This window comes from Salmo salar, chromosome ssa25 (assembly GCF_905237065.1).
Source record: "Salmo salar chromosome ssa25, Ssal_v3.1, whole genome shotgun sequence".
NCBI lineage: Eukaryota > Metazoa > Chordata > Actinopteri > Salmoniformes > Salmonidae > Salmo > Salmo salar.
The window spans coordinates 6,663,982-6,688,617 of record NC_059466.1 but is presented as its reverse complement, the minus strand read 5'-3'; the positions used below and the strand labels follow the sequence as shown (position 1 = coordinate 6,688,617).

The 24,636-nt window shown below is 41.1% G+C and overlaps 1 protein-coding gene across 2 annotated transcripts in view; it reads right to left on the bottom strand.

Moving 5' to 3' along the window:
- The window catches only part of LOC106586064 (striated muscle preferentially expressed protein kinase), a 130,506-nt gene that overhangs the window by 43,558 nt on the left and 62,312 nt on the right, over positions 1-24,636 (bottom strand). For both annotated transcript variants that reach the window (XM_014172901.2, XM_014172902.2), the window contains 5 exons: positions 23,427-23,602; positions 20,772-21,032; positions 20,275-20,433; positions 18,910-19,099; positions 4,191-4,420 (listed from right to left, as the gene is read on the bottom strand). In XM_014172901.2, coding sequence (XP_014028376.2) covers positions 4,191-4,420; positions 18,910-19,099; positions 20,275-20,433; positions 20,772-21,032; positions 23,427-23,602 — 1,016 coding nt within the window. The remainder of the gene's footprint in view (positions 1-4,190; positions 4,421-18,909; positions 19,100-20,274; positions 20,434-20,771; positions 21,033-23,426; positions 23,603-24,636) is intronic.

The window sequence follows — 24,636 nt, the reverse complement described above, 5'->3', positions numbered from 1 at the left end:
ATTAGCCTTTAGCCGTAGCCTTATCCTACCCCTCTGTTCCTCTGGTGATGTAGAGGTTAATCCAGGACCTGCAGTGCCTAGCTCCACTCCTATTCCCCAGGTGTTCTCATTTGTTTACTTCTGTAACTGTAAAAGCCTTGGTTTCATGCATGTTAATATTAGAAGCCTCCTTCCTAACTTTGTTTTATTCACTGCTTTAGCACACTCTGCCAACCCGGATGTCTTAGCCATGTCTGAATCCTGGCTTAGGAAGACCACCAAAAACCCAGAAATGTCCATCCCTAACTATAACATTTTCCAACAAGATAGAACTGCCAAAGGGGGCGGAGTTGCAATCTACAGCAGAGATGCTGTCTTACTATCCAGGTCTGTACCCAAACAATTCAAGCTTCTACTTTTAAAAATCCACCTTTCCAGAAAAAAGTCTCTCACCGTTGCCGCTTGCTATAGACCACCCTCTGCACCCAGCTGTGCCCTGGACCCCATATGTGAATTGATTGCCCCACATCTATCTTCAGAGCTAGTGCTGCTAGGTGACCTAAACTGGGACATGCTTAACACCCCGGCCATCCTACAATCTAAGCTTGATGCCCTCAATCTCACACAAATTATCAATGAACCTACCAGGTACAACCCCAAATCCGTAAACACGGGCACCCTCATAGATATCATCCTAACCAACTTGCCCTCCAAATACACCTCTGCTGTTTTCAACCAAGATCTCAGTGATCACTGCCTCATTGCCTGCATCCATAATGACCGCCCCTCATCACTGTCAAACGCTCCCTAAAACACTTCAGCGAGCTGGCCTTTCTAATCGACCTGGCCGGGGTATCCTGGAATGATATTGACCTCATCCCGTCAGTAGAGGATGCCTAATTATTCTTTAAAAGTGCCTACCTCACCATCTTAAATAAGTATGCTCCATTCAAAAAATGTAGAACCAGGAACAGATATAGCCCTTGGTTAACTCCAGACCTGACTGCCCTTGACCAGCACAAAAACATCCTGTGGTGTACTGCATTAGCATCGAATATCCCCTGCGATATTAAACTTTTTAGGGAAGTTAAGAACCAATATACACAGGCAGTTAGGAAAGCTAAGGCTAGCTTTTTCAAACTGAAATTTGCATCCTGTAGCACAAACTCATAAAAGTTCTGGGTCACTGTCCACAAGTCCATGGAGAATAAGAGCACCTTCTCCAAGCTGCCCACTGCACTGAGGCTAGGAAACACTGTCACCACCGATAAATCCACTATAATTGAGAATTTCAAAAAGCATTTTTCTACGGCTGGCCATGCTTTCCACCTGGCTACCCCTAACCCGGTCAACATCTCAGCTCCCCCTGCAGCAACCGCCATCGATAAAAGATAATACTGTGCAGCCGTCTTCATCGACCTGGCCAAGGCTTTCGACTGTCAATCACCACATTCTTATCGGCAGACTCAATAGTCTTGGATTCTCAAATGACTGCCTTGCCTGGTTCACTCACTACTTCTCAGATAGAGTTTAGCGCGTCAAATCGGAGGGCCTATTGTCCAGACCTCTGGCAGTCTCTATAGGTGTGCCACAGGGTTCAATTCTCGGGCCGCCTCTCTTCTCTGTATACATCAATGATGTCGCTCTTGCTGCTGGTGATTCTCTGATCCACCTCTACGCAGACGACACCATTCTGTATACATCTGGCCCTTTGGACACTGTGCTAACAAACCTCCAAACGAGCTTCAATGCCATACAACACTCCTTCAGAGGCTTCCAACTACTTTTAAATGCAAGTAAAACTAAATGCATGCTCTTCAACCGATTTCTGCCCGCCCCCTCCCGCCCGACTAGCATCACTAATTTGGACGGTTCTGACTTAGAATATGTGGACAACTACAAATACCTAGGTGTCTGGCTAGACTGTGAACTCTCCTTCAAGACTCACATTATGCATCTCCAATCCAAAACTAAATCTAGAATCACTTCCTATTTCGCAGCAAAGCATCCTTCACTCATGCCGCCAAACATACCCTCGCAAAACTGACTATCCTACCGATCCTCGACTTTGGCGATGTCATTTACAAAATAGCTTCCAACACTCTACTCAACAAATTGGATGCAGTCTATCACAGTGCCATCCGTGGGGATGAGAGGTTATTTTTCTGCCACCACTCCGCCAGGGCTCTCACCTCCTCCTTGTAGGCTGTCAAGCCTTTTTATTTATTTATTATTTTATTTCACCTTTATTTAACCAGGCAGGCTAGTTGAGAACAAGTTCTCATTTACAACTGCGACCTGGCCAAGAATAAAGCAAAGCAGTTACTTTTTTTAAAACAAATTGCATATTTATATTCTGGATTCTTGACATCGGTCACTCTAATATATCTACTGCTGTACATACCATTCTTAGAATATATTGTGTACATAAATCTGGTGTATGTACAGTGTATTTCGAAGGTATTCAATCAATCTACACACAATACCCCATAATGACTAATCAAAAACAGGTTTTTAGAAATAAAAGAAAAAACATTTAAAAAATATCACATTTATATAATTATTCAAACCCTTTACTCAGTACTTTGTTGAAGCACCTTTGGCAGCGATTACACTTACAGCCTCAAGTCTTCTTGGCTCACCTTTATTTGGGGAGATTCTCCCATTCTTCTCTGCAGATCCTCTGAAGCTATGTCAGGTTGGTTGGGGAGCTTCGCTGCACATGTCTTTTCAGGTCTCTCCAGAGATGTTCGATTGGGTACAAGTCCGGGCTCTGGCTGGGCCACACAAGGATATTAAGAGACTTGTCCCGAAGTCACTTCTGTGTTGTCTTGGCCGTGTGCTTAGGGTCGTTGTCCTGTTGGAAGGTGAACCTTCGCCCCAGTCTGAGGTGCTGAGCGCTCTAGAGCAGGTTTTTTATCAAGGATCTCTCACTACATTGTTCCATTAATTTTTCTGTCAATCCTGACTAGTCTCACAGTCCCTGACGCTGAAAAACATCCCCACAGCATGACGCTGCCCCCACCATGCTTCACAGTACTGATGGTATTGGCCAGGTGATGAGAGGTGCCTGGTTTCTTCCAGAGGTAATGCTTGGCATTCAGGCCAAAGAGTTCAATTTTGGGTTCATCAGACCAGAGAATCTTGTTTCGCAGGTGCCTTTTGGCAAACTCCAAGCAGGCAGTCATGTGCCTTTTACTGAGGAGTGGCACTCTACCATAAAGGCCTGATTGGTGTCGTGCTGCAGAGATGGTTGTCCTTCTGGAAGGTTCTCACATCTCCACAGTGGAACTCTGGATCTTTGTCAGAGTGGCCATCGGTTTCTTGGTCACCTCCCTGATAAAGTTACTTCATCCCTGATTCCTCAGTTTGGCTGGGCGGCCAGCTCTATGAAGAGTGTTGGTGGTTGCAAACTTCTTCCATTTAATAATGATGGAGGCCACTTGGGGACCTTCAATACTGCAGAAATGTTTTGGTACCCTTCCACAGATCTGTGCCATGACATAATATTGTCTCAGAGCTCTATGGACAATTCCTCTGACCTCATGGCTTTGTTTTTGCTCTGACATCCACTGTCAACTGTGGGAACATATATAGACAGGTGTGTGCCTTTCCAAATCATGTCCAATCAACTGTATTTACCACAGGTGGACTCCAATCAAGTTGTAGAAACTTGGAAACTGGATGCCACCAATTTCAATTTCGAGTCTCAAAGCAAAGGGTCTGAATACTTATATAAATAATTTAAATATTTCTTTATAAATCTGAAAAAAATTCTAAAAAGCTGTTTTCGCTTTGTCATTATGGGGTATTGTGTGTAGATTGATGAGGACATTTTAAATAAATCAATTTTAGAATAAGACGAATGTAACAAAATGTGGAAAAGCGGAAAGGGTCTGAATACTTTCCGAATGCACTGTATACGTATATGTGTACGTATAGACTGCATTTGGATTACTTTTACAGTGCTATTTGGGATGTTAATTGGTTTCGTTCCGACATTTCCTAAATATATTTTTTAATTGTTATTATTATTTGTGTACTTGCTTGACATTTTACGGCATTGTTAGGTCCAAGTAACATAAGCATTTCGCTTCGCCCGCTATAACATCTGATAAACTGTGTACTCCACCAATACAATTTGTTCTTATTTGATGAAGTTGCAGTTTAACTTATAGAACTGGATTTATAAAATACCAATCTCAACTCACACTGTGTCATTTTCCTGTCCTCCGTGCTGTCGATTTTCTTGCCGTTGTGAAACCACACAATGGTGGGGTATGGCAGTCCAGCCACCTTACACTTGAGCACGGTCTCCTTGCCCTCGATCACGTCCAGGTCGTACAGGGGCTTGACAAAGTCAGGCATGGTGAAGCGCTCAACCTCGTAGTCTGGCACCTCGGGCTCCTCCGGGATGGATGGCATCTTCTCTAGCTTTGCCCTTTGGAGGGAGGGAGGGAGGGAGGTGAGAGAGAGAAGGGGGAAGGGAAGGAAAGTTACTATTGGGAAGACATGACCCAAAACACACCCGCAACATATTTGTAGAGTCAAAAGCATAATGTAGTCATTGCGTGCAAGGATTGTGATTCCAAATAATAAAAACATTTGATTACTTATACACTATAGTCAATTTGGCCAAATACTTATAATTTATTTAAATTGATACATAAGTAATTGTATGTCTAAATGGTAAAACATATGAATGAAAACACCCACAAATAAAAGGTGACATTCTGTACTAGAACAATATATTCATAACTTTATTTAAAATCCAAAATACTGAAGTACAGAGCCAAAATATAAAATGTAGCTTTTCCAAATACAGTACAGGTACAGTGCCTTTGGAAAGTACTCAGACTCCTTGACTTTTTCCACATTTTACCCCATAATTACAAAGCAAAAATTTTTATAATAAACTGAAATACCTTATTTACATAAGTATTCAGACCATTTGCTATCAGAATCGAAATTGAGCTCAGGTGCGTCCTGTTTCCATTGATCCTCCTTGAGATGTTTCTACAACTTGATTGGAGTCCACCTGTGGTAAATTCAATTGATTGGACATGATTTGGAAAGGCACACACCGGTCTATAGAAGGTCCCACATTTGAGATTGCACGTCAGAGCGAAAACCAAGCCATGAGGTCAATGGAATTGTCCATAGAGCTCCGAGACAATATTGTGTTGAGGCACAGATCTGGGGAAGGGTACCAAAACATTTCTGCAGCATTGAAGGTACCCAAGAACACAGTGGCCTCCATGATTATTAAACGGAAGAAGGTTGGAACCACTAAGACTCTTCCTAGACCTGGCCCCCCAGCCAAACTGAGCAATCGGGGGAGAAGGGCCTTGGTCAGGGAGGTGACCAAGAACCCAATGGTTACTCTGACAGAGCTCCAGAGTTCCTCTGTGGAGATGGGAGAACCTTCCAGAAGGACAAACATCTCTGCAGTACTCCACTTATCAGGCCTTTATGGTACTGTAGAGTGGTTAGACAGAAGCCACTCCTCAGTAAAAGGCACATGACAGCCTGCTTGGAGTTTGCAAAAAGACACCTAAAGGAAAGGACTCTCAGACCTTGAGAAACAAGATTCTTTGGTCTGATGAAACCAAGATTGAACTCTTTGGCCTGAATGCCAGGTGTCACGTCTGGAGGAAACCTGGCACCATCCCTACGGTGAAGCATGGTGGTGGCAGCATCATGCTGTAGGGATATTTTTCAGCAGCAGGGACTGGGAGACTAGTCAGGATCAAGGGAAAGATGAACGGAGCAAAGTACAGATTGATCCTTGATGAAAACCTGCTTCAGAGCGCTCAGATCTCAGACTGAGGCAAAGGTGCACCTTCCAACAGGACAACAAACCTAAGCACACAGCCAAGACAAACCAGTCGTGGCTTTGGGACAAGTCTCAGAATGTCCTTGAGTGGCCCAGCCAGAGCATGGACTTGAACCTGATCGAACATCTCTGGAGAGACCTGAAAATAGCAGTGCAGCAACTCTCCCCTTCCAACCTGACAGAGCCTGAGAGGATCTGCAGAGAACTTCCGAAATACAGGTGTGCCAAGCTTGTAGCGTCATACCCAAGAAGACTCGAGGCTGTAATCACTGCCAAAGGTTCTTCAACAAAGTACTGAGTAAAGGGTCTGAATACTTAAGTAAATGTGATATTTCAGTTTTTTATCATTTCGAAATTTCCAAAAATATCTAAAACCAGGTTTTACTTTGTCATTATGGGGTATTGTGAGTAGTTTTATGAGGGAAACAAACAATGTAATACATTTTAGAATAAGATTAACGAAACAAAATGTGGAAGCCAAGGGGTCTGAATACTTTCCAAATGCAGATGAAGGATCTTAATTTGACCCACTTTGCTACAGCAGGGAAATAATCCTGTAGCAACAGGAAATGTGAATTATTATGTGGATTATATTTAATTGATAATTTTTGTTGGAGTCTGACATTTTAAAGCGGAAATTACAAACTTTAGAAGCCTTTTTGGTAACACTTTACATTAAGTTGCCCCTTTTACTATGTAACTAACACAGTAATAACTGTGTAAACAGAGTAGTTACATAGTAAAACCTATGTAATTACATGTTAATAGGGTTGTTCCGGAATCATTTGTTAAACAATTCGAACAAGGAATGTGTAATTACGCATTCACTTGCTGAAGGTTATTCCACATGTGTAAATACTGATGTTATTACACATTCTCTTGCACCACTATGTAACTAATGTTTTGTAATTACACATTTGAAAGTCACCTGTGAATTACCATGTTAATAACGCAAACCAAAATATGACCTTGTTACATGTAACTACAAGGTGCCACAACCATCAAATCCACATGCAGGGTTGGGGAGTAACGGGTTACACGTATTCTGTTACATTACCAGCAAAAAATACTGTAAATCAGATTACAGATACTTTTAAAAGACTTGATGATTACTCTGAGGATTACTTTTAAATTCAGAAAGGATGTTTGAGGATTTTTTGTTGTTGACACTTCTCTGTTTTCTCAATGACATTTAAATCAGCATTGAAAAAAGGCGCACATTCAAGTTTGTTCCACCCCAGTAAGTCTGACTACAAGTCAGAGACCACTATGATGATACTCCAAATGTGTTTGATGGATCGCGGGAAAAGAGCAGGAATAGGCTTTGGCTTTCAATGGTGCGACTGCTGTCGGCATCCAAAGATTACGCAACTTGAATAAACGCTTCGAGGTAAAGATGACATGGTGTAGTCTACAGCGGTAAGGATATCACTTATTATTGATATTTACATAGCCCATTGATTTTAATCACACTGCTGCCCTCTCATTTAGTTATTTGTGCCTTACGGATTGTGGTTGTTGTGGATGACGGTTCACAAATCTAAATGTGTATTTGAACCCAATAAAGGTTCAATTAAAAAAGTTCAATCATTGTTTTTGAAACCAGTGGACAGCCAGTGAAAAATGCACTCTACGATAGCTGCATAGTGCGGATCCCAGCCTATGGAATAAAAGTGGGGCTTTTATTGCTCAATCTAATTCATGCTGATAATCTTCTTTATCCATAGGACTAATGGAGACATGATCAAACTTGCACACTTTTGATAGACTTAAAAGGGCAATCTGTAGTTGCTACATACATTTTTGGACTTATTAATGATATATATTAATGAAAAGATATAATTCAATGGTATTATTATATGCAGTAGAAAGCGATGGGTTAGAAGAAGCATACAGTATCTTGCAAAAGTATTCACCCCCTTGGCATTTTTCCTATTTTGTTTCATTACAACCTGTAATTTAAATGGATTTTTATTTGGATTACATGTAAAGGACATATACAAAATAGTACAAATTGGTGAAGTGAAATAAAAAAAAGAACTTGTTAAAAAAAATCGGAAAAATTAAAAACGGAAAAGTGGTGCGTGCATATGTATTCACCCCCTTTGCTATGAAGCCCCTAAATAAGATCTGGTGCAACCAATTACCTTCAGAAGTCACATAATTAGTTAAATAAAGTCCACCTGTGTGCAATCTAAGTGTCACATGATCTCAGTATATATACACCTGTTCTGAAATGCCCAGAGTCTGCAACACCACCAAGCAAGAGGCATCACCAAGCAAGCGGCAATAAGAAGACCAAGGAAAACGCTGTGTGGCGCAAACCCAACACCTCTCACCACCACGAGAATACCATCCCCACAGTGAAGCATGTGGTGGCGGCATCATGTTGTGGGGATGTTTTTCATCGGCAGGGACTGGGAAACTGGTCAGAATTGAAGGAATGATGGATGGTGCTAAATAGAGGGACATTTTTGAGGGAAACCTGTTTTAGTCTTCTAGAGATTTGAGACTGGGACGGGGGTTCACCTTCCAGCAGGACAATGACCCTAAGCATACTGCTAAAGCAGCACTCAAGTGGTTTAAGGGGAAACATTTAAATGTCTTGGAATGGCCTAGTCAAAGCCAAGACCTGAATTCAATTGAGAACCTGTAGTATGACTTAAAGATTGCTGTACACCAGCGGAACCCATCCAACTTGAAGGAGCTGGAGTAGTTTTGCCTTGAAGAATGGGCAAAAATCCCTGTGGCTAGATGTGCCAAGCTTACAGAGACATACCGTCAAGAGACTTGCAGCTGTAATTGCTGCAAAAGTTGGCTATATAAAGTATTGACTTTGGGTGGGTGAATAGTTATGCACGCTCAAGTTCAGTTTTTTGGTCTTATTTCTTGTTTGTTTCACAATAAAAAAGATGTTGCATCTTCAAAGTGGTAGGCATGTTGTGTAAATCAAATGATACAAACCCCCCAAAATACATTTTAGGGGGGTGAATACTTTCACAAGCCACTGTACATAACCAACCCATAAAGTAAAATGTAACGCCCATATATGGCCAGCTATGAAAACTTTAACATTGATTTATCCTGAAATAGATTGTCTTCTTCTAAAGCCTCTTATTTTATAACCTGAGATACTTTAGTATTTTCGAAATATATTTAGCAAAGGGGGCATTGTGTTTTCAATATTGGTCAGGTTTATCAGAAGATCATCTGCAAATAAGTTTAGTTTATATTCATGTTTATCAACACTGATAGATTAGGACATTTATGCAAATGTTTTATACATTTGATTATTTCAGTTGGGAAGTTGAAAGCTTCCAAAGTTTTCAAATGAAAAGGCCAGTCAAGATGGTTGAAAGCCATCAACAGCCATTATTGGCAAATCTATATCTTATTTTTTTGTGTATTGTTTTAAACTGAAACATGTTCTTGTATTTGTTTAAAAGTGTCTATTTTTAATAACCCATGTTTAATTGATATGTATTAAGTCTGGTAAGAGTTTTGCCATTTTATTGCTTATAAATGTATTATTTTACTGTCACAATTTATAAAATGTATGAGTACAGTTGAAGTCAGAAGTTTATATACACCTTAGCCAAATACATTTAAACTCAGTTTTTCACAATTCCTGACATTTAATCCTAGTAACAATTCCCTGTCTTAGGTCAGTTAGGATCACCACTTTATTATAAGAATGTGAAATGCCAGAATAATAGTAGAGAGAATGATTTATTTCAGCTTTTATTTCTTTCATCACATTCCCAGTGGGTCAGAAGTTTACATACACTCAATTAGTATTTGGTAGCATTGCCTTTTAAATTGTTTAACTTGGGTCAAACGTTTCGCGTAGCCTTCCACAGGCTTCCTACAATAAGTTGGATGAATATTGGCACATTCCTCCTGACAGAGCTGGTGTAACTGAATCAGGTTTGTAGGCCTCCACTCTTTTTCAGTTCTGCCCACACTTTTCTTTGGGATTGAGGTCAGGGATTTGTGATGGCCACTCCAATACCTTGACATTGTTGTCCTAGCCATTACGCTTTAACTTCTTGACTGATGTCTTGACATGTTGCTTCAATATATCCACGTAATTTCCCTAACTCATGATGCCATCTATTTTGAGAAGTGCACCAGTCCCTCCTGCAGCAAAGCACCCCCACAACATGATGCTGCCACCCTTGTGCTTCACAGTTAGGATAGTGTTCTTCGGCTTGCAATCCTCCCTCTTTTTCCTCCAAACATAACGATGGTCATTATGGCCAAACAGTTAAAAAAAATTGTTTCATCAGACCAGAGGACATTTCGCCTAAAAGTATGATCTTTGTCCCCATGTGCAGTTGCAAACCGGCGTTTTTTTATGGCGGTTTTGGAGGAGTGGCTTCTTCCTTGCTGAGTGGCCTTTCAGGTTATGTCAATATAGGGCTCGTTTTACTGTGGATATAGATACTTTATACCTGTTTCCTCCAGCATCTTCACAACGTCCTTATGCTGTTGTTCAGGGATTGATTTGCACTTTTCGCACCAAAGTACGTTCATCTCTAGGAGACAGAACGCATCTCCTTCCTGAGCGGTATGACGGCTGTGTACTCCCATGGTGTTTATACTTGCGTACTATTGTTTGTACAGATGAACGTTGTACCTTCAGGTGTTTGGAAATTGCTCCCAAGGATGAACCAGACTTGTGGAGGTCTCCAATTTTTTTCTGAGGTCTTGGTTGATTTCTTTTGATTTTTTCCCTTGATGTCAAGCAAAGAGGCACTGAGTTTGAAGGTAGGCCTTGAAATACATCCACAGGTACACCTCCAATTGACTCAAATGATGTCTATTAGGCTATCAGAAGCTTCTAAAGCCATGACATCCTTTTCTGGAATTTTCCAAGCTGTTTAAAGGCACAGTCAACTTAGTGTATGTGAACTTCTGACCCACTGGAATTGTGATACAGTGAATTTTAAGTGAAATAATCTGTCTGTAAACAATTGTTGGAAAAATGACTTGTGTCATGTACAAAGTAGATGTCCTAACCGACTTGCCAAAACTATAGTTTGTTAACAAGAAATTTGTGGAGTGTTTGAAAAACGAGTTTTAATGACTCCAACCTAAGTATATGTAAACTTCCGACTTCAACTGTATATAATCAGCAGGTGACTCCAGATTTTCCTGGTTGTAATATAATTGAAATAACTGTTTGATACAAGGAACTAGGAAGTACTGAATTGAGTGATATGTGGGTTGTCATTTGTGTAAATAGGGGAGCTAATTTGCCCCAAAATGTTGAATAGAATTCTATGAGAAAGCCATCTCATCCTGGTGCATTTCTACATGCGAATGTTTTAACAGCATTTAATAATTATTATTGGGTGATCTGTTTTTAGACATCATCTTTTGTCTGCTGATAATTGCTTCAGAGTTGAGTCTAAGAACCTTTAGAATCCATCCAACTGTTGTTTAATTCTGATTTATATACATTTTCATAGAAGCTTTTAAAATGGTCATTAATAGTGTTGTTTTGAATCGTTATCTTTTAAAATGATTACTAGTTTAGCATGTATTCGTTTTGTGAGAGCTGCGAGATATTAACCAGGTTTATTTGCCATTAAGCAGTACGCTTTATTTGAGTTTAACATGTAGTTGTTGGCTCTCTTCAAAAGTAAAAGGTTGTATCCCTGCTTAAGTTCCCGAAATTAAGTTAAGTTTTCTTCCTTACCTTTTATATGGGCTTTTTCTAAAAAGTGATTTACTTTTCCTTTCATTTTTATTTATGAATCAGATTTTGCCGAGTTTGAGATTATTATCCCCCTAATGTACGCCTTAAAGGCATCCCAAATGATATCCGGGGGTCGGCTTTTCTATGTCCGCTAGAGCGCATTCGTAAAGTATTCAGATCCCTTGACTTTTTTCACATTTTGGTACGTCACAGCCTCATTCTAAAATGGAATGAATAGTTTTTTCCCCCTCATCAACCAACACACAATACCCCATAATGACGAATGAAAAAAGGTTTTATAATGTTTTGGCAAATTTACATATACCAAAAAATATATATAATATTACATTTGCATAAGTATTCAAACCCTTTACTCAGTACTTTGTTGACACACCTTTGGCAGCGATTACAGCCTCAAGTATTCTTGGGTAGCGCTACAAGCTTGGCACACCTGTATCTGGCGAGTTTCTCCCATTCTCCTCCGCAGATCCTCTCAAGCTCTGTCAGGTTGGAAGGGGAGCGTCGCTGCACAGCTATTTCCAGGTCTCTCCAGAAATGTTTGATCGGGTTCAAGTCCGGGCTCTGGCTGGGCCACTCAAGGACATTCAGAGACTTGTCCCGAAGCTAGTCTTGCATTGTCTTGGCTGTGTGCTTAGGGTCGTTGTCCTATTGGAAGGTGAACCTTCTGCCCCAGTCTGAGGTCAAGAGCGGTATGCTGCAGGTTTTCATCAAGAATCTCTCTGTACTTTGCTCTGTTCATTTTTCTTTCGATCACGACTAGTCTCCCAGTCCCTGCTGCTGAAAAACATCCCCACAGCATGATGCTGCCACCACCATGCTTCACCGCAGAGATGGTGCCTGGTTTCCTCCAGATGTGACGCTTGGCATTCAGGCGAAAGAGTTCAATCTTGGTTTCATCAGACCAGAGAATCTTATTTCTCAAGGTCTGAGAGTCCTTTAGGTGTCTTTTGGCAAACTCTAAGTGGGCTGTCATGTGCCTTTTAATGAGGAGTGGCTTCCGTCTGACCACTCTACCATAAAGGCTCTACCTCCACTCTACCTGATAAGTGGAGTACTGCAGAGATGGTTGTCCTTCTGGAAGGTTCTCCCATCTCCACAGAGGAACTCTGGAGCTCTGTCAGAGTGACCATCGGGTTCTTGGTCTCCTCCCTGACCAAGGCCCTTCTCCCCCGATTGCTTAGTTTGGCTGGGCGGCCAGGTCTAGGAAGAGTCTTGGTGGTTTCAACCTTCTTCCATTTAAGAATTATGGCGGCCACTGTGTTATTGGGTACCTTCAATGATGCAGAAAGGTTTTGGTACCCGTCCCCAGATTGTGCCACGACACAATCCGGTCTCAGAGCTCTACAGACAATTCCTTTGACCTCATGGCTTGGTTTTTGCTCTGACATGCACTGTCAACTGTGGGACCTTCTATAGACACGGGTGTTCCTTTCCAAATAATGTCCAATCAATTGAATTTACCACAGGGGGACTCCTGTCGCATTGTAGAAACATCGCAAGGAAGCAAAGGAAACAGGAAGCATCTGAGGTTAATTTCGAGTCTCATAGCAATGGGTCTGAATACTTATGTAAAGGTATTTCAGTTTGTTTTTTATACATTTGCAAAAATGTTTTCGCTTCATCATTAGGGAAAGGGGGATACCTAGTCAGTTGTACAACTGAATGTCTTCAACCGAAATGGGTCTTCTGCATTTAACCCAACCCCTCTGAATCAGAGATGTGCGGGGGGGCTGCCATAATCAACATCCATGTCTTCGGGGGCCTGAGAACAGTGAGTTAACTGCCTTGCTCAAGGGCAGAATGACAGATTTTGATCTTGTCAGCTCGAGGATTCGATCCAGCAATGCTCTAACCACTAAGCTACCTGCTGCCCCCATTATGGGGTATTGTGTGTAGACTGATGAGGAAAACAATGAATTGAATCCATTTTAGAATACGGCTGTAAAGTAACAAAATGTGGAAAAGGGGAAGGGGTCTGAATACTTTACCGAATGCACTATATGTCTACATTTGTAATGGTAAAGGTTTGAATTTCTTTAATTTACAATTTTATTTAGGCCATTTTTAAATGTTGATGTCACGTCCTGACCAGTAAAGGGGTTATTTGTTATTGTAGTTTGGTCGAGGACGTGGCAGGGGATGTTTATTTTATGTGTTTCGGGGTTTTTTTGGGTCAATGTTCTATGTTAGTATATTTCTATGTTCGTTCTAGTTTTTCTATTTCTATGTTTAGTTTATTGGGTTGACCTTCAATTGGAGGCAGCTGTTCCTCGTTGCCTCTAATTGAAGGTCCTATTTAGTAGGGGTGTTTTTCCATGGGTTTTTGTGGGTAGTTGTTCCAAGTGTAGCTGTGTGCCTCACAGGACTGTTTTCTCGTCGTTGTTTTGATTAAGTGTTTATTTTGTTTTTCTTCTAAATAAAGAAGATGAGTATTCACATTCCCGCTGCGCCTTGGTCCCATCTTTACGACGAACATGACAGTTGATAATGGCAATAAAAGTTACTTTTAGATTTGTATAACTTTCATCTAGATAGAGTTTTGATTAACCACATGAAATTGATTTTGAGATATGAAGACCTTATTATAAAATAATTGATAGTGTAACATGATCGTGTGCATGTGAAAATCATAACTGGCACGCAGATCAGTAGAAATGTTACGATAACTTGGCACTCCAAATGGAAAAGGTTGCTGACCGCTGGTGTAACCTATTACTGGCAACTTCAGGAGCTTAAGGGCAGAATTTACGAAGGCCAGCAGCAGCAGGAGGTGGAGGGTCGGGAACAGTTTTTTTCTTTTGGTTAGGGTATATTGATCTCTGGCTCCCTATTTTGCAATTTGTGTCTTAACTTTTTTACCGCAGTGCTTAAAGTATCAGACAAGCTCCGTAACCTACATGTAGATAATTTTATTCTAACATAGGGTGTGTCTGTACAGTGGCTTACAGTTTGTATAATTTGATTTACACAACATGAAGATGCAAAAACATTATTTTGTGAAACAAACAAGAAATAAGACAAAAAACAGAAAACTTGAGCATGCATAACGATTCACCCCCCAAAAGGCAGTACTTTGTAGAGCCACCTTTTGCAGCAATTACAGCTGCAAGTCGTTGGGGTATGTCTCTATAAGCTTGGCACATCTAGCCACAGGGATTTTTGCCCATTCTTCAAGGAAAAACTGCTCCAGCTGCTTCAAGTTGGATGGGTTCCGCTGATGTACAGCAGTATTCAATTCATACCACAGATTCCCAATTAGATTGAGGTCTGGGCTTTGACTAGGCCATTCCAAGACATTTAAATGTTTCCCCTTAAACCCCTCAAGTGTTGCTTTAGCAGTATGCTTTGGGTCATTGTCCTGCTGGAAGGTAAACCTCCATCCCGGTCTCAAATCTCTGGAAGACTGAAACAGGTTTCCCTCAAGAATATCCCTGTATTTAGCGCCATCCATCATTCTTTCAATTCTGACCAGTTTCACAGTCCCTGCCGATGAAAAACATCCCCACAGCATGATGCTGGGGATGGTGTTCTCAGGGTGATGGGAGGTGTCGGGTTTGTGCCAGACATAGTGTTTTCCTTGATGGCCAAAAAGCTCAATTTTAGTCTCATCTGACCAGAGTACGTTCTTCCATATGTTTGGGGAGTCTCCCATATGCCTTTTGGCGAACACCAATTTCTTTCTTTAAGCAATGGCTTTTTTCTGGCCAATCTTCTGTAAAGCCCAGCTCTGTGGAGTGTACGGCTTAAAGTGGTCCTATGGACTCCAATTTCCGCTGTGGAGCATTGCTGCTCCTTCAGGGTTATCTTTGGTCTCTTTGTTGCCTCTCTGATTAATGCCCTCCTTGCCTGGCCCGTGAGGTTTGGTGGGCGGCCCGCTCTTGGCAGGTTTGTTGTGGTGCCATATTCTTTCACATTTTTTTATAATGAATTTAATAGTGCTCCGTGGGATGTTCAAACATTCAGACATTTTTTTAGAACCCAGCCCTGATCTGTACTTCTCTACGACTTTGCCCCTGACTTTTTTGCCGAGCTCCTTGGTCTTCATATTGCCGCTTGCTTGGTGGTGCCTCTTGCTTCGTGGTGTTGCAGACTCTGGGGCATTTCAGAACAGGTGTATATATACTGAGATCATGTGACACTTAGATTGCACACAGGTGGACTTTATTTAACTAATTATGTGACTTATGAAGGTAATTGGTTGCACCAGATCTTATTTAGGGGCTTCATAGCAAAGGGGGTGAATACCTATGCACGCACCACTTTTCCATTTACATTTTTTTTTAGATTTTATAAAAAAAGTAATTTTTTTGAATTTCACTTCACCAATTTGGACTATTTTGTGTATGTCCTTTACATGAAATCCAAATAAAATCAATTTAAATTACAGGTTGTAATGCAACAAAATAGGAAAAACGCCAAGGGGGTGAATACTTTTGGAAGAAAAATACGCGCTTTCAAGTTTCGACCAATCGATTGGTTGAAAGACCAATCGACTCTCGGTCGACCAATATTATTATTTATTTTTTTGTCAGGAACAGCCCTACTGTACCATGTATTTCATTGTCATCGGCTATTTCTAGCATTACTTCCTGGAGAAGAACAATTACTTGTGGACAATAGTCTAGACTGTATTGTGAGGAGGGGGAAGGAATATTGTCTCAATTTACAAATAAACTTGTCTTGGGCATCACTGTCTATAGCCTATTGTGCTTATCTGTTTTTTCCTCTATTGCTCCTCAAGGCACTGGGCTCTCTTTCAACTAAAAAGCTTTCCTGCAGCCTGTTCAGGGCTTCATTAGCACTTGTGAACTCCATTCTCTGTGTTCCCTTCCATACCCACAGTACTGCTGGGAATTGGATTTGAGACTTGACTCCTTTTTCCTCCAGTGAACGTCTAATCGGAATGAATTGCTTGCGTTTTTTCTCATCCTGGATGGCAGGTCCTGGAAGAATCGAATGGACTGGCCCTGGACCTTGATCTCCTTTTCACCATGTGCCCTCAGAATGTTGACTTTGGTCTGATAGTTCAACATCTTAAAGGTTACCATGCAAGGGTATTGTGCGTTTTCTCCTTCATGCCCACACCTGATCCTCTGGTGATACATCCATGCCAAGCTCGTCCGATATCAGCTTAATCAATTAGATGGAAAGGTTCCCTGCTTTCCTCGTCTTCCGGTAGGGACCATATTCTCATATTATTTTGTCTCGATCTGTTTTCTAGCTGATCCAGTTCATCTTCTAAAGTTTGCACCATTGTTTCCAGAAGGTCCATTTTGTTGTGTTTTCGCCCACACTCCGCCCTGTACATGCATATCTGGCACGATAGACTACATTCCTTTCAAGCAAATCTACATTTTTAACAACAGATTGTTTGTTTTGGTGAGCATTCAGAGTATTTTATCGACGTTTTCCTGGATTTCCTTCAGCTGTCCATTGCTCTCATTTGCATCTAATAGTTAGTAGGTTTGAAGGTTTGAGTCTCAGCATCGTTTTACTCAAAGACTGTTTCACTTTTGTGTATATCTGACCACGCACTCTCTCCTGGTTGCTTGGGGATATATTTATTTAGGGATTTTAAAGGGTTAATTTAAACTATGTTGTCTGGCTTCTACATATATTCACAGTTTAGGCGGTACATCACCGAGCTACTATCTCCCCATGCATCCTAATGGTACGCACATGTAACTACAAAGTAATTAAAATGGCACTTCACTTTACATTAAGTACATTGTAAATACATGTATATCCCTTGTAATTAGAGAGTTGGTTGTTAAATATTGCTTAATTGTAAATACACTGTAAACTAAAGGGTTAAACTTAATGTTCTCCTGTCTCTTAATTTCTCCTGGTTAGCCTATTGTCTGCAAAGGTTGTTACATTGTAACCACATAGTAATTACAGAGGTTACACCCTACTGGGTTTCACTTTACTTTAAGTTGCTTGATCCTGAGTAGCTACATGAGAATTACAAGTATATCCTATGTAAGTACATTGTTCTTACATTACACTTGATTCGGTATGGCCTTTGAGCCAGGTCATAACATAGAAATAAACTAATTGAAAATGACCGGTAGTTAATAACAGGGGGTGCCTTGTTACAATTGTTGTTACCAGGTCCTGGCCTATTAATCAACCCTGGTATTGCATGTGGATTCGATGCTAGTGACACCTTGTAGTTATAAATAATAAGGTCATATATTGGTTTGACTTATTAACATGGTAGTTCACACATGACTTCCAAATGTTTAATTACAAACATTACTTAATGTTGAACAAGAAAATGTTTATCCCGTCAGAGTCTAAGCCTTATCTAAGCGCTTTGAAGCATAAAAACATATCTAAAAAATATTTGATAAATAATTTTTGGTCTTACTGCTATTAGCCCATACAAACACATTGAATAACAGATTCACTGCATGGAACAGATAGTCCCCCAAAAATAACCAAAGGAAGTTTGTTTTTGAAGTTTCTCTGCTATATATGAGAGATGTAAGAACGATCAGGAAACATAATTTTTTTTATATGTATTTAACGCCATATTTTTGGCATTAAACAGTCTCCATATATACTGTACTTCCATTCATTTTGGTACCGGGGGACCTTCAGATGAGTTTTGTGAAGCCTGTGGGCGTTGTAGAGCAAAACATGTTCGTAAGCGTATATAGCCCAAGCGGTTTGGACGCTACAGACAGAAGTTGGTAGATTGGCTGAACTGACTTCAGACGAGTCTCCTAACACTTGTGGAGGTCGTATATCAAAACGGAGAATACCGTCGTGTTCGTGACCGTCTCATCTTTCCGTAGAGGGTTCGGACTCCACACACAATTTTGTCTCATGGTCTGACAAACACCGCTCTAGCTCTGTCACCTTTCACCACAGATTTGGAAGTGCGACATAAGCAGATGCGATGGATTTAGATGTATCCTATGAAAAAAAACATCTCTACCTTAAACGGACAGATTTTTATTTGAAATGTTGTATTATGGTAATTACATTTCCGTGGGGGCTCGGACATTGACTTTAGGGGATTAATAAAATCAGGAGTTACAACTGTGGAATAACCAACAACTGAATGTGTAATTACACATTCCTTGTTCCAATTGTGTAATAAATTATTCCTCAACAACCCTATTACCATGTGATTACATAGTAAAACCTATGTAACTACTATATTGTAAACAGTTATTACTGTGTTAGTTGCATAGTAATAGGGACAACGTAATGTAAAGTGTTATCGCCTTTCTAAACTTTGATACACTACAAGTTTGCATTTCCTGCACTGCAGAAAAATTCTCAGAAACAAAAGAGTGATCAAATTAAGATCTTAAATCTGTACGGTGAGGACTGTAGGTGATAAGTGTGTACCTACATTTGAGATGAGATAGCAGGTCTGGGCTCCTGGACATAGAGCTCAGCGGAGCTCTCGGCGTCACCATGTGGATTGCGAGCGATGACCGTGTAAAAGCCCTCGTCCTCATTGGTGACATGAGAGATGATGAGGGAGTGACGACCTCCCTCTTGTAAGATGCGCACATCATCGCTCTCTACCAGTGTATGGTCTGAGGAGAGAAGAGGACATACAGACATCGTCTCCATAGTGATTTAATTTGCAAAACCTTCAAATTGTACATGCTGCAAACAAGTATAACATCAGTAATGTAACAATGTGCACCTGCACTGTCAATGTAGATGTAAATATACGGGTCCATACATGATTACATTGACCCCGAACAACCGTGTAAACTACTGTATGCTCTTGAATAGCAATAAGAGCTAATTTGGTGGTAAACTAGCCTGGTCCCATCTGTGTTGTGCTGTATATTTATATCTCCATTGACAGTGCAGGTACCGTAATTTCCGGACTATTAAGCGCACCTGAATATAAGCCGCACCCACTGAATTTATTTCTATTTTTTTTACATAAATAAGCCGCACATGTCTATAAGCCACAGGTGCCTACCGGTACTTTGAAACAAATGAACTTTACACAGGCTTTAACGAAACACGGCTTGTAACAAAAATAAATTGGCTTTAACGAAACACAGCTTGTAACAAAAAATAAAAAATTAGCAGTAAGCTAATTTAGTTGTCTTTTTGCACTGAGTCAATTCCTCACGCTGCTGGTTCCAACGTCTTATCAACGACTCATTAAGACCAAGCTCCCGTGCAGCAGCTCCATTTCCTTTTCCAACAGCCAGATTAATCGCCTTCAACTTGAAAGCTGCATCATATGCATTTCTCCGTGTCTTTGCCATGATGAGGGTGACAAAATGAGTACCGTAATCAGAATGATGGGAAGTTTGAGAGCGCTCGATTTAATCTAAACAGTAAACAAAAAAGTTGTTTGACCTTAACCCGTTCGGCAATTTCATTGGTCTAATGAAAGCTTCATGCCGCCCAAAAAACTGAGCACGTCACAGAATGGGTTTTTTGGAGAAAAAAAATTGAAAGCGGGAAAAATCCATATATTAGCCGCGTCATTGTTTAAGCCGCGAGGTTCAAAACCTGGGAAAAAAGTTGCGGCTTATAGTCCGGAATTTACGGTACACATTGTTACACAGTAATTACTACTGTTATACTTGTTTGCAGTATGCAAAATTATAAGGTTTTGCCAATACAATCACTATGGAGACAATGGCTGTTTGTCCTCCTATGGTTATTGTCATGTTTGGCTACACAGCACAAACAGATCTGGGACCAGGCTAGGTGAACATAATGAAAATGGTTCTCCTACCGAAATGTCCCCAGCTGACTCTGGGAGGTGGTGTTCCGCTGACCTTGCAGTCAAAGCGGGCATTACGGCCCTCGATCACCTCTAAGACGTCCAGTTTACGGGTGAATAGGGGCTCGATGGAGGGAATGACTTTGAGTTGGCCACTCGAGGTCAGTTCCTCTAAAATGAAACAAGGCCAAAGTAAAGCAACGAACTTGAAAATGAAGTTGAAAAGGAAAAGAAAGCAAAAAAATGTACAATACCGGTTTTATTAATTCAATGGTCATTCAACTTATTTCAAGAGCAACAATTTGATTCTGGGAAGTTGATGACTTGTACTTAACTACACATTTATTCATCTATATAGTGTATATACCAAGATTAAAAGTGTTTTTAAGAAAGAGGAAACGTTTGGTTATTCTACCAACATGAATGAAAATGAAGAGCATGACTTCTTGCAAGACCTCAGAGATGAAGAGAACAAGTGAAGCGGGTGACAAGTGCAGTTAAGAGTTCACCTTTTGCCGAGGTCAGCTTGCACGTATACATGCCGCTGTCATCCTCATGCACTGAGTTGAGGAGCAGCCTGCACCTCTTCCCATCAAAATGCATTTTGCAGTTGAGCAGAGCCGGCTGGATCAGCTTCCCGTCTGCTAGCCAATCGACGTCCGTGTCCAGTGGTCCAATTACGTGGCACTCAAACATGACTGTCTCGCCAGCATCCGCCGTAATGTCCGTCACTGGACGGATGATGGCGAGGCCTGGCTCCACCGGGGGCACTAGGGGATGCACAGGACAGGAGTTAATATTCTGTCAATCCTGTTTCATGTTCGTTATCTGTCAGTCTGCAGAGTTAAATTTACTAAAAGGTATTTAAAATATCACCTGCGTTTTCAAAGCGGGGGAATATGCGTTTTCAGAGGGGGGAATAATACCTCACGCATTTTAGTTTTATAAGGCATTATAGTCAATGATCTATATAACATTATAAAGGATGTTGTAATGAATGACATGAGTTTATAGCTTTTTACTACACTTATTACTATGTTTTAGTCAGTGTTATAACATAAGTGCGTCATAATGCATGACAATCAATGTAATAAGGCATTGTATGTACAGTTGAAGTCGGAAGTTTACATACACCTTAGCCAAATATATTTAAACTGAAGGCCCATCCGCTAGCCTGCTAGCTTTCTAGAGCATATCGGACAGTTAGCTGAAGAGGTCCATCAGCCAATTTCTTGGGCTACAATACCTATTTTGCTAATTGGACTGGACCCTTTTACTGCCTACACGGAGCACTGCTGATCCATCACGACTGGTCTGCCAACGTTATCGTCTGAGGGGGCTACAACAGACACTTCCATCACGACGTCCCCCTAAGGCCCTTCTGCCAGCCTGCTAGCCCCAGCCCGTTAGCTGTCTGAATCGCGTGTCTGCAGCTCGCCTAGCTACTCACTGGTCCCTATGATCACTCGGCTACGCATGCCAATCCCCAATGTCAATATGTCTTGTCCATTGCTGTTTGGTTAGCGATTATTGTCTAATTTCACTGTAGAGCCTCCAGCCCTGCACAATATGCCTTAGCTAGCCCTTTTGTTCCACCTCCCACACATGCAGTGACCTCACCTGGTTTAAATGGTGTCTCTAGAGACAAAACCTCTCTCATCGTCACTCAATGCCTAGGTTTACCTCCACTGTATTCACATCCTACCATAGCCTTGGCTGTACATTATGCCTTGAATCTATTCTTCTGCGCACAGAAACCAGTTCCTTTTACTCTCTCTTCCGAACACACTACATTACCAGTTCTTATAGCCAGTTCTATTTCACACCAAAGCATCCTTCACTCATGCTGCCAAACATACCCTCGTAAAACTGACTATCCTACCGATCCTTGACTTCGGCGATGTCATTTACAAAATAGCCTCCAACACTCTACTCAGCAAATTGAATGTAGTCTTTCACAGTACCATCCGTTTTGTCACCTAATCCACATATACTATCCACCACTGTGACCTGTATGCTCTCGTTGGCTGGCCCTTGCTTCATATTCGTCGCCAAACCCACTGGCTCCAGGTCATCTATAAGTCTTTGCTAGGTAAAGCCCCGCCTTATCTCAGCTCACTGGTCACCATAGCAGCATCCACCCGTAGCACACGCTCCAGCAGGTATATTTCACTGGTCACCCCCAAAACCAATTCCTCCTTTGGCCGCCTTTCCTTCCAGTTCTCTGCTGCCAATGACTGGAACGAATTGCAAAAATCACTGAAGCTGGAGACTCACATCTCCCTCACTAACTTTAAGCATCAGCTGTCAGAGCAGCTCACAGATCATTGCACCTGTACATAGCCCATCTGTAAATAGCCCATCCAACTACCTCATCCCCATATTGTTATTCATTTTTTTTGCTTCTTTGCACCCCAGTATCTTTACTTGCACATTCATCTTCTGCACACCAATCGCTCCAGTGTTAATTGCTAAATTGTAATTACTTGGCAACTACAGCCTATTTATTGCCTTACATCCCTAATCTTACCTCATTTGCACACACTGTTTATAGATTATTTTCTATTGTGTTATTGACTGTACATTTGTTTATTCCATGTGTAACTCTGTGTTGTTGTTATTGTCGCACTGCTTTGCTTTATCTTGGCCAGGTCGCAGTTGTAAATGAGAACTTGTTCTCAATTGGCCTACCTGGTTATATAAAGGTGAAATAAATTTAAAAAACACCTCCAATTGACTGAAATGATGTCAATTAGCCTAACAGAAGCTTCTAAAGCTATGACATCATTTTCTGGAATTTTCCAAGCTGTTTAAAGGCACAGTCAACTTAGTGTATGTAAACTTCTGACCCACTGGAATTGTGATACAGTGAATTATACGTGAAATAATCTGTCTGTAAACAATTGTTGGAAAAATGACTTGTGTCATGCTTAAAGTAGATGTCCTAACCAACTTGCCAAAACTATAGTTTGTTAACAAGAAACTTGTGGAGTGGTTGAAAAACGAGTTTTAATGACTCCAACCTAAGTATATGTAAACTTCCTACTTCAACTGTACATACAGTAGCTCACACAAATTGTTATCCAATCTTACGTATTATTTGATTGTCTTACAGCAAAGAGAGGAATTGAAAATAGAAAACACAACCAATTACTGTACTGTACCTTTCACTTCCAGTTTGCATTCACATTGCTTTGTTCCATACTCGTTGATGATCTTGCAGGTGTACACTCCTGTGTCCAACTTCTGAGCTGAGATGATGGTCATTTCAAAAGTGCCGTCCTCAGTCTCACGCACGGTGTGGCGCAAGTCTGTTTTTATCGTCATCCTGTCCCTCAGCCTGAACCAAGGGAGAGTTCTATATTTAGAAATGTTTTGCAATGTTTCCAGATGTATTACAATGTACTGTGAACTACAGTATATTGGTTTCATAAAGATAACATGTAAATGTATTACAGAAACCTAGCAACCATTGTCTTGCCAATGTGAACCTTGACAACGTGGAGCATGCACAAAACACTAATGCCAAGATATGTGTGACTAGTGTTTTTTTGAAAATAGCTTCTATTTGACTCAAAATTCCATGACGTACAGTAAGGCATTGTTGACAGAATAGATGTTCAATGCAAGATTAACATAATTCAGCAATAATAATATAAATTACATTTCTTGGTAGTCCAAAAAATATTGCTATCTGGCTGGTAGATTGTTTGCTGCCGCCACCCATTCGGGATGCACTGTTTCAGTTTCAATGACTCAATATTTTGAAAAAAATTACTGTAAGACTAGGAATGTCAATACAATCAAACTAGCAAGGGCAATGATCACAAGTCAGTCATTACGTGGCTAATAGGCTAGTGCATGTGTCTAACACAAGGCTTAAAGGCTGAATAGGAAACACAAGCACGCAGCAGAGGGAAAGTGTACAGACACATGCCACAGTCTGTTACGCGGAGTGGAACAGGGGAACCCAAGAACAGACTCAGACGAAGAAACTGTGACAAAGTAACCAAGGTATTTATTGGAACACAGGGGAAGATGGAGTCCAGGTCAGGGATAGCTCAGGCGGGTTGCTGGAGATCAGGTGCTGAGGCTGAGGCTGGAGTGAGAGGGGTTGAGACAAGGTAAGCAGGTCCGGGGGGAATCCAAGGGAGTAGTAGAGTGGGGGATCCAGGACAGAGTAATAGGATGACGAGACGTGGAACAGGAGACAAAGACCAGAGTCAGAGCAGGCAGAACTGTAGCGGATAGGAAAACAGCGTCAGGCAGGGAAACAGACAGATAGGGAGGCACCCAGCAGCACTCCTCAGGCCCATATCCCTCCCAGTCCACCAGGTACTGCCAGCCGTGACCCCGACGAGGGGGTGGAGGAGG